The sequence below is a fragment of the Glycine max genome, chromosome 13, assembly GCF_000004515.6.
Source record: "Glycine max cultivar Williams 82 chromosome 13, Glycine_max_v4.0, whole genome shotgun sequence".
Lineage (NCBI taxonomy): Eukaryota > Viridiplantae > Streptophyta > Magnoliopsida > Fabales > Fabaceae > Glycine > Glycine max.
Genome location: NC_038249.2, coordinates 12,673,612 through 12,685,418, shown reverse-complemented (window position 1 = coordinate 12,685,418; position 11,807 = coordinate 12,673,612). Strand labels below are relative to the sequence as shown.

Genomic DNA, 11,807 nt, shown 5'->3' with positions numbered 1-11,807 from the left:
TTATATATATATATATATATATATATATATATATATATTATCAGTTAAAACTTTTTTACACGTATATCACGTCATCCTATTCTTCAATATGATATGATGTGTGTATAAGGTGAAATCTTATTAGATGACTGTAATAATGGTTCGATTCGTCTAAATTAAATTCAAATTTATTCTGAAACCTAGGGAATGCATATATGTTAATTAAGATAGAATATTATATGTAAGCAAAATTCGAAAGTAACGTATAATATTGGCAATGCAAGATCACATTACTTTAACTCAAGTTTTACATGTCATATTATCTTTCACGGTTAATTCTGTATTTGGTCCCAAAACATTTTATAAATTTTATTTTTAGTTCCTAAATAAATTTTTAACTTTTTTAGTTGTATATTTGAGAATTTATTCTTCTGAAGAATCTATGAACAATCTATTTAAGATTCTAAGATGTTGATTTATAAATTCAGTTAGATAGTTGTCATATTGTTTTCATTTTCTTGATTTTGCTAAAACAAATTTATTTGATGTATGGTTAGTGGGAAAAAAAACTATATATTACTACCTTGTTAGATTTTTATTTTGATTTTAAATTTTATGATATTATTTTATTTTTTATTCAAAGAATTTTGATAAGATAATCATTTGTATTTTTTTTAAAACTGTATTTTTAAATCCCTGTCTATTTAAAATAAATGATAAAATCAAAATAGTTGATGAAAGATTTAAAAACACAAATTATGAATAAAAGTTATATCTTATTGTTCTATCAAATTTTTTGATAATTTAACAAGTTAATGATTAACAATATCGTTATTATGTTATTAGTTGATGCGGTTACCGACAACAAAAATAAAATTACAGAAATTAAAATAGAAAAAAATTAAAGGATGAAAATTAAAAATAATTTATTTTACATAGACTAAAAAGGTCATTTAAGCATATGGTATATTAATCCTTTTAAGAACAAAACTAAGATTTTACTCTCTAATTTTACCATAATCGATCGCAAATCCGGGTGATAAAAGATAGAGCCCACGCTTAAAGATATCACGATAAAGACAATTAAACGAGCCCGATAGTTGTTCGTCTCACGATAGGTTTGCAGTGAAGCTCTTCTTATAAGGATCAGGCACTGAGTAATGAATGCAGCGTGGGTCTTCTTCTTCTTCCCAAATGCACCGGAGTCCTATACACGTGCAAAAGTTAGTGAATCATAATTTCATGTACGGTACATCACAAATTATTGAGTTTGGAAAGTTGTACTTCTTTGTTAACTATTATAACTAGACATAGATCCACGACACACGGCTTTATAAATAATTTTAAAAATATTTAAATAAATAATTTAATTGATAAATAAAAATTAAAAATATAATTATTAATAATATTTTATATCATTGACGGTTAAATAGATTTTAAAAAATGTATAAATTAAGATAATTTATATTTATAAGGAAATATTTTAAAATTGGAATATGACCACTCAACTAAAATTGAATAAGGTAAAAATAAAAGTAAGTCTTAAAGATAAATATTATAAAAGTAATATAAGAATAAAGTGAAATTGACATAATAAAGCATATAATGTTAAAACACATAATGTGAAGTATATATAATGAAAGGAAAATGGTCAATCATAATATTAAAATACATAAAAATTATGTTAATAAAACTCCAAAATTTATTTGTTTAAATAGACTTTTATATTTATTTCGTTTTGTTGGCGATCTATTGTTGAATTTTGTTTTTTTTTTGTGTGCTTCTTTTTAAACTTTGAAGTAAAATTGGTTTTCATTATCAGAGGATGTTAGAAAAGTTTGTTCGTTCGCCTTTCTCCTTAATGAAATTTCTAAGATTGAATAAACTTCATTTGATGATGAAGATGCATCTTTTAACTTCTTGGATGCTTGTAGCTTGGAGCTTTTGCTTATGACAGATTTTTTTTTTCAAATTTTTCTTTAATGGACTTTCTTCTTCTTTTGATGATGAAAATATATGCATCTTTTGACTTGGATAGTTATAGCTTTAAACTTTGAATTGTGTCATCTTCTTTATTTGCCTTTTTTCTTAAATGAGTTTGTGAGATTTCATAAACTTTTTCATCAGACTTTGTTTGTATTAGATTGGTGCAAACCCAATTTTGAAGCGATCGATAGAGTAAACGAGATAAGGAATTGTAAGTGGGAAATTAAAGGACAGAAGTAAAAGATAAAAAGATAAGGAAATTAAACAATAATTTAAATGCGAAAGATGTTCAGAATACAAATGTGTTGGGGCCTAGCATACCAAAACTACCTGTGATGCAATGTTAATAATTTTTCTCTATCTAATTTATTCCAGTTTTCACCCGCATCTACTATGATACCCTATCTTTGGTTCTCTACATGAAGAGCCTAATTTATCATTTTTTTTCTCCCAAATTCCTTTGCAAAGGTAAAATAGTAAATCACATTAAGATTAAAAATGCATGAAATAGGCTAAACAAACATCACCCTATTCCTAAACATGATTTCATTTAGATGTCTTTCCCCAGTTCTCTAGAAAATAACCATTTTTTAATGCATTACTTCTTAAACAATACATAAGTATGGGTGATGAGACCACAATTAGCAACAATAAAATACAAAAAAGAACAATAAAAACTAGAATTGTATTAAATAAATAGTAGGGAAGAATTACATCTGGCCGCTAGGCTCCTAATAATGGGGTTTTAGCCTAGCCTCTCATAGTGATGAGAGGCTTTACACGGGTTGATGAAGATAGAAGAAGAGGAATGGATAAAGGATGATATAATGTATATAGAAAGAGAGTTTCTCTCCTTTGCTTCCTATTCCTTTTATAGGCCTAAGGTAGCTTAAAATTCACGCAATCTCACGAGCTAAACGAAACTTGGGCTTAGCAAGTGTGACGGTGATCATGCGCTTAGCATGAGATTTGCGCTGTTGAGCTTCTTCATGGACCTTCTTCGCACTAAGCTTGTGCTGGCCCAATTTTCAACTTTTTTTAAAGGTTTTTTCTTTAAGTTTTTGTATCAATTTTTCTCTCAAAAGCACTTGTAATTTCCTTTTTTTTAACCCCACTGGTCAAAAATTAAAATATATTAAAATTCTTATTATTTCATTAAAACAATCGTAAAATAGAGGAATTTTAATCATTCTTAGTCAAGATTGACTATTAATCCATATTCTATATGAATCTCATTTTTTGAAGTTCAACCAAGTTTGGTGACCCATCGAATCAATCCATTTAATTCAATTAATTAAACATCATAACCAAATATTTTAAATTTCTACTTTATCTTACACCTAGTTCCACTCACCTCTTTTATTTTCATCTAGTCTATTTCTCTTCTATCTACCAATCAAGACATAAAAGGAAAAAAGTTTATGATTGATTAATTGCGAGTAATTAAAATTTTATTAAATATTAAAAAATAAAATATAATTAACCTAACTCAATAATCATTGAAAGCATGAATTTAGCTTTATAGCATATAATTATAATAATGTTGTGAGTGATTTTCATTTTAGTTTATGGGTGCTTTAGAAGCAAAATATACATGTTCTGTAAAAAAAAAAAAAAGTTCATTTAGTTGTTTCGAGCTACCGGTAGTCCGGGCGATTTTTAAAACAGTGGTACTATATCGTACGAAACTTGTTGGTACGAAAATGCACGAACGCGTGGGGATGCGTGATTTTCTTTCTATTAATCTGATTTTGAAAAAAATAAAAATAATGATTCTCCGTCGGCGAGCCACCCCACCCACGTTGCAATACCTCCACCGCACCTGGTCACTTTTATCACATCTTCCATTCCCAAATACAATTACTGCAATTTACTTTAAAAAGTGGCCACTGAAGAGGGAAGAAGAAATTGCAGGCGCCAGGTGGTGAGTAACGGGTCTTTTGGAATAGAGTTGAAAAAAGTGGTCATTGTTGCCACATCATTGGTGTATTATGTACTTCGTACAATTTAACATTTTCCTTTCTAAAAAATGTCATAAATGGTCATTTTCTTGTGCTTTCAAGTCGCCAGTAAAGAGAGAATGAGATATATTTCATGGAAGATACCAATTTCTAAAAAGGATCACTAACTTTGTTAACTCAATTAAAAAAAAATTACATGATGAAGGATCCAATTAAAAACTTTTTTTAGTTTTAGGACCTACTTAAAAAATCTCAAATAATTTCAGGATCAACAAAGTAATCAAACCATTATTACAAACCAAAAATTGTTAAATTAACATAAATTTCAAACACCACCCTATGTGACATAAATTTCAAACACCACCCTATGTGACATAAATTTCCTATGCATCGCACTATAATGCATTGTTAGTAAATAACATATTCACTGTCACATTTGTTATCAGGCAATTTGAGTATTTACTTAACATTCTAGGAATCATTAATTCTAGTTTCTCTAGTTCTAGAAAACACTTATGCTAGGGGACCACTGATAGCTGCAACAGAACCACTTTTTTAGTGATCACTGATTCTAGTGAAAAGGCTTCAGCTTCTCCTTGCACTTAGTGATGACCAAGAACAAAACTCGATACAGAAGAATCATTCCAAACATGATAGCAAGATCAACCCACTTAGAGTAACCCATTTCCAGATGCCATGTGTCACTTAGTACTTCTCTACCACTCACGGTTCTGGTGACTCCTCCATCTTGGTCTACAGAAAATGTTAAGCCTTCAAAGTCATTCTTGAAGGATCCTTGGAAGGCATATTTGAGGAAGGAAACATAGTATAAAGGGTACTTCCATAGTGGTTTGGGAAGATCATTTGGCAGTCTATAGAATCCACCAGTTAAAATCATGAGCCCTTCAACTCCACCAGCAAGGAACATACCTATTACATAGTTGGGGCAGATACTCCCAACAACCAACATAAGGCTCTCAACCCACATCACTATGGCAAATAACAAAGAAGTGAAGTAGAAGAAGCGTTCTGGTCCTTTGTGCATTCCACAAAGGTAGTATGCTATTCCTCCAGGAATAAGAGATATCAATAGCATGTAAGGAACAGCAGAGAATATGTTGCCTATGAGAAATGCCGTGACACCATAGTGCCCATTCAATCTCTCTCGTTCAAATACCTGACATGATACAAGGAAACACTTTAAATTAGAAATGAGAATAAACTACCATTTTAATCCTAAAAAGTACATAGCGTTGTCACATTAGTATCTGAAACTAAGGAAATTTCAACAAAGCCTTGAAAGTGCAATATTTCGATCATGTTAGTCTAAAATTAAAAAAGAAAAATGTGTGAATTAAGTGATTATGTTTATGGACCAAATGACAGCAAGTGGTTAAATTTAGTGGCTAACGTGACAGCGCGTTACATTTTCAGATACCAAAGCGGTAATTTACTCTGGAAATGAAAGCTACGTATTAGATTATCTTAAAATATAGCACAAAATGACAGAAAGTTTACCTTGATTTCTTCCAAAAGTGGAGAAAATCCACCAACAAGGGTCATGAAAGTCAGAACTGAAACAAAAAATATGAACAGCGAACCTCTCCCCTGAAACATCCAAGAGGATATTGTATTACTCATCAAGTTTGTTCATTAAAGCTAAAAGCATTGTATTTATTATCTATCTTACCTGAATAGATCCATTACTTGTGCCTATGTCATAGAAGATAGAGCCAATGCTTATAGCTATTACAATAAAGACAATTAACCGTAACCAGTAATTGCTTATGTCACGAAACAGCTGCAAGGAAGCTCTTCTTATAAGAACAAGGCATTGAGTGGGAAATGCAGCATGAATCCTCTGCTTCCTTATTGCATCAGAATCCTGCACTCATGCAAAAATTAGTATTTCATGTGTATCATTAAGTCTTTGGGTTTGAGAATTTATTCTTTGTGATTTTGTAGGCTTGGTGGGAGTGGTGAAACATGAAACTTACACTTTCACCTATTTTATTCACTTCCTTTTTAACTTGTTTTCTAATTTGAGACGACTTGTAAGACTTTACAAGGTTATCAATTGCTTTTTCTGAAATTACTCCCTTTCCAAAGCCTTGTTCAGCATCCTGGAAACAATAAGAATCAATAAGATGAGTCAATTTAGTTTGAATATTTTGGCTTCATTTTCGTAATTAGAAGACAGGCTTCCAAAATGTAAAAATTAATACCGCACCACCACTATTCAATTTAGTATTAGTGATACAAGAAAGAAAAGACAGTCAATTACTTTGATAACCGTCAATTAATTTAGTCTCTTAAATTGTCATCACTAATTAGTTCAGTCTCTAACATTATCAAATCAATCAACTTGACAACTGAAAGTCAACTTGACCCCTAACTGTAGGGAGCAAATGGACTGATGTACCCCAAACCCAAGGATAAAATTGACTAATAGATCAAATTTAAGGACCAAATTAATTAATTGACAATTATTAAAATCAGTCACCAAATTTGCTTTTTTATATATAATGTCACGGACAAACTGGGTGATAGTGTCAATTTTGGAAAATAAATAGAAGTTTTCCTCCAAAATAATCCAAGTTGAGAATTTGTGTACCTGTTCAAAATCTTTGTTTATGATCCTTAGGTAGTGATCAGAAGGATTGTGGAGAGTCGGGCAAGGGAAACCATTTGAAGCAAAAAACTGCACAGAATCAAAGTGTCACTATGTATCTCTCCAACTTAAAATCAAAGTGTGCTTCTTTATAAGGAATTAAGGATTTTATTTCCTAACCTGATTTGCATCAGAGGCTGGACCAAAATATACTGTTTCACCAGAAGACAGAAGACATAGGTCATGGAAAAGTTCAAAAATTTCACTGCTAGGCTGATGGATGGATGCAACAATAGTCCTTCGAATTCCGTCCCTTAGATTTAGACTTGCAATTCTACTCATAACATAATAGGAAGCTGCACTATCAAGTCCACTAGTTGGTTCATCAAGGAAGAGAAGTCTCGGGCGTGTTAGAATCTCAATGCAAATGCTAAGTCTCCTCTTTTGTCCCCCACTGAGGCCTTTAGAACCCCACCCTCCAACCCTTGTGTTGATGGCATCTTGCAGACCCATTTCTCTCAGTGTCATATCTGCTCGTTCCTTCTTCTCTGCTATGGACATGGAATCTGGAAATTGGAGCTGAGCTGAGTAGTATAAAGTTTCCCCAGTGGTTAAAGTTGATAGCATGGCATCATCTTGTGTTACATAGCCCTGATTTCACATGGTAGTGGTAGAGAGGTTAAGAAATCTCCTTTTTTAAACAATTATTTTTCCTACAAAAATATTGCTACTTTTTCTTTTATGGTCTTGTAGCTTTTGGGAATTGTCTCTTACTGATGTTCCATAGGCCAGTGCTTGTTTCTGGCCATTGATTAGAATCTTCCCTGTATGCTTTATGTTTGTGCTCAATCTTCCTGCAAAATTGTTTGAATCATAGGATAGGCATTACATTTATATAACTAGTATGTACAGATAATATCAAACAAAAAAAAAATATTTTAGCATCAAGATTAAAGAGTAATAGGTACAGTCTGCAGTTAAAAAAAAACTTTTGACTTCTAAAAATTTTCTTTTTCTCCTGAGAATAAATTATTGCTAGTGTTATTTCACATGACCAAGCGCCAGTTCAATTGCTTTTTTAACAAGTAACTCGGCATAAAGAATTTATAAATGGATCTAAGAATAAAGGTTAAAGAATTAAAAGATAAACTTTTTTATTGACTCATATGGGAGCACATTTAAAAATCACATGAAAACACACTTTTACGCATTCCAATTAAAAACTTTATCCTTTTACTTTCTTAACGAATGTCTAGCATTTGCCTTTATAAATCTATCGAAAACTTCACATATTTATCCAAAATGCCTTAAATTCCCTTTAAAACCAAAGGTTGCATTACAAAAAAAAGAAAAGAAAAGAAGAAGATATAACTCAGCAATCAGCATAATAGAAAGGTGGTAAAATACCATTCCACTAGCCAAAAAAATAAAATTGTAGAAAGTAGAGTGTGTTACTAATCACCTGCTAAAGCATCAAGAAGTGTAGATTTTCCACATCCTGAAGGGCCCATTATGGCCAGAATCCTTCCTGGCCGAGCATAACCTGTAAGATCCTGCAGAATTGGCTTTTTTTTCTTCCCACTTGAAACAGTGACCCACAAATTCTCCCATGTCACTGTTATGTCCTTCTCTCTTTGAACACTTCCATTGATTTCTGTTAACTTGATGGCATCACCTTCAAATGTGGTCAAAACTTGTGGGTTAGTTTGCAAAACCTCAGGTTGTGCAGAAGGAAAGGTAGTCATTCTCAACTTTCAGTTGTGTGTGAATAATCTATATGTGTATGAATTATGATCATGGTATAGTGGTGGAGAAAGGATTGGTGCAAATAGAAGCCATTAGGACGGGAAAAAAACTGATTATAGAAGAAAATAATGAGTGGTTACACACAAATTAACACAGAGATACAAGAGAGTTGAACAGTGGCTAGAGAGGATAGGTTTTGAATTTAAACAAGATTAAACGAATGTGATATATACAAGATATCACAGAGAGATAATAGGAGATTACTGATATCCTAAGTTCTTTCTTTGGTAGCAAATATCAGTTTATTTTATTCTATGATAAGAACAATGGCGATTTTACTGAGAGCCTGAGCTTCGAAAGGTACAAAATACATTCATTGGACACGTAATGGCAAAAGATTATTATGTATACTACTAGGTGCTTTTACGAGACACTCAACATTGTGCACGTACATTCCAACTCAAACAAGTTGAGATAACTGAGAGAACAAGGACAATATTAGCCATATACATTTATTCCCTAACACATCTCTAATAGTTTTTTTTTTTTTTTGGTGAGCAACACACCTCTAATAGTGTAACCATAGTAGAGTTGCATTCAGAAAGAAAAAAAAAACCATAATAGAGTTGCTTGACCTATTTTTGGTGGGTCTTCCAACGTAATGTTATCAAACTCAGTTAGGATATTAAGTCATTGGTAGGATCGATCAAGTAAATCATTAATTAACTCTTATGATGTGGTCTATATATATATATTAAAAAAATTAAATAATTTATTATAAGTAATATTTAAGTAATTCTAAATTAAATATTTTTAATTAAATGAACATAATCAAAGTTATTTAGTGTTTAAGTAATTTATAAAAAACTTGTAAATAAGATTTCTAAAGTTACTGACCATTCATAACCTATAATGTTTAAGTAATTTTAAATAAAATATTCTTAATTAAATGTACATAACCAAAAGCCACTTTCCTCTAAAAAAACAAAAACCACTTTAATAATTAATAAGTAATTTATAAAAAAAAAAACTTGTAAATAAGATTTTCAATCTTTCAATAAGATTTCAAAAGTTAACCATTTAAGTGTGACTATACACACGGTGCATTTATATTTTAAATTGTTGATAGAGGATATACATTTATACCTTGTATTGGGAGTCTGCAATAGATAATAATGACTATGAATGGGGCAGCGTGCCTGACTTTTTTTTTTTTCTTTTATTATGATTTCTCAGTTTCAAAATTTTAATTAAAAGAATGCCCTAGTATGTCACGACTCTCCCGTTCTCTTCTCCTAAAAGGAAAACGACTCTCCACTCCAGTCTCCTAATTCCTAACCTCTTCTTAGTATAAACATTCAAGAGTTTCTTCATTTCATTTTCTGTTGCTACGTCTTCTGTGTCTCATTGTTGTTGGAGTCCGAACACAACGCAACACAGTCATCGTCTACCACTATGGCGTGAACGACTGGTCATATGCTGACTGAATCATGTCTTGATCATCAATGTTAGGTCGCCGACTGAGCCATTATCCAGATATCAACCGATCTCATCAGGGTAGCAAGGGTCAAACACTTTGGCTTTATCTCAAAGTTACGTCAACTATACTAGTGTAATTGTCTAAGATGCACACCGAGGATCTCAGGATAATGGTTATGTCGATTACGGAACCTGTCCATGAAATATCACATGATCCCAATTGAATGTGATCGAAGGTATATAACCTTACACTTAAATTTAAAACACTAAATAAATTACAATTTCACACTTAAATACTTTTAAGTTAGATATCCTATTTCCTAGGCATGATGTTACTGCAGAAACATATGCTGAATCAGAATTCTTAAAAATAGTTAAAAGATGGTCACCTATAATAGCAATGATTCCTATAAAAAAATGTAAGGTTAATTGCCCTAATAAATTAGATAAGAACTAATTCTCAAGTTTAAAAACCTCATAAGCTAGAACAAATGCGTCGAGGATGTTTTTGAAGTGCTAGAGATGTCCGTTGTACCAAGTGCTTAGGAAGCACCCATAAAGTTGTGTGTGGATGCTTAAAGAATGTTGTGAGCCCTATGTACATATTTTTTTTTATGAAATATTGATGAAATGTGAAGTCTATGGTTATTGTATATGTTACATTGATGAATTACTTAAATTTTATGACTCATTGAGTTAAAAAGATGAATTACTTAAATTTAAATAAAATATTAGTGATAGATAATAGTGTTACTGGACGAAGAAGTGTATAAAATAAAAAAGATTGTACGAAAATTGCTGTATGTAATTTATATACGAAGATTATTCTTTTTTATATATATTATACCAAGATTATCCTATGATCAACGTTACTAAATAGAAGAAATCAATTGAAGTTAGGCCAAGTGGCCTCTTAACACTTGAATCGTTCAATAATGAATTTACTCGACCAAGAAGTGTATAAAATAAAAAAGATTGTACGAAAATTGTTGTATGTAATATATATACGAAGATTATTCTTTTATATATATATATTATACCAAGATTATCCTATGATCAACGTTACTAAATAGAAGAAATCAATTGAAGTTAGGCCAAGTGGCCTGTTAATACTTGAATCGTTCAATAATAAATTTACTCGATGAAGAAGTGTATAAAATAAAAAAGATTGTAAGAAAATTGTTATATGTAATTTATATACGAAGATTATTCTTTTTTTTTATATATATTATACCAAGATTATCCTATGATCAACGTTACTAAATAGAAGAAATCAATTGAAGTTAGGCCAAGTGGCCTGTTAATACTTGAATCGTTCAATAATGAATTTAAAAAAGAAAAACTGGATATTTTACGGAAGGTAGGGTACTGGGTTTTTTTTGGTTTTATGGTTTTCGTAACCGACGAATTTGGACCATCAAGCTTTATCCTCCTATGATTTCTGGCTAACTAACAATTTTTTTTTTTTTGCCTTCTTAGATTTTTAGATAACCAATAAAATTCATTTATATATAAATTTATTTGATTGGTAATAAATATTTTTTGCTGTATTTAAATAAATTTCCTGAAAATCAAAAAAATTATTTGATATTTTATCCGTTATTTTAATTATTTATCATAATATTTAATTTAATAAGGATAATATGATATTTTTATTATAGTAAAATAAAATTTTAATTAAAAAAGTAATATTTTTACCTTTCTTATAAGAAATTTTTTTATGAAAAACTAACTAAAAAATATTTCTGAAAAATCTTCTTATTGGAAATGTTTTTTTTAAATTGATAAAAAATATAGAAAATGAAAATTCTCAATCTAACATTCACAAAGCCCCCAAGGAACCCACAAAAAAGTATTAAAGAATCTAAAATACGGAGATGGCCTTTATGTTTTTAATTTTAAAAAATAGGCCACTTTAAAGAATGTCGACATGCCTCGATTTCACGTCTTTTTCCTACGCATGTTGTGTTCAGTGTTTAGAAAATTAAACAATGTGAGTATCAGTTTTGCTGATCTCAAGACTTTATATTCTTTCCAAAAAAAAA

General features: G+C 30.6%; 1 protein-coding gene across 1 annotated transcript; it reads right to left on the bottom strand.

Moving 5' to 3' along the window:
* Positions 1-4,249: 4,249 nt before the first annotated feature.
* LOC100790102 (ABC transporter G family member 1) lies at positions 4,250-8,939 on the bottom strand. Its single transcript, XM_014765255.3, has 8 exons — positions 8,000-8,939; positions 7,312-7,391; positions 6,718-7,188; positions 6,541-6,627; positions 5,924-6,049; positions 5,617-5,811; positions 5,445-5,534; positions 4,250-5,103 (listed from the first exon to the last, which is right to left on the bottom strand). Exons 1-8 carry the CDS (start codon positions 8,280-8,282, stop codon positions 4,498-4,500), a joined length of 1,938 nt encoding a protein of 645 aa, XP_014620741.1. The 5' UTR covers positions 8,283-8,939; the 3' UTR covers positions 4,250-4,497.
* Positions 8,940-11,807: the final 2,868 nt, after the last annotated feature.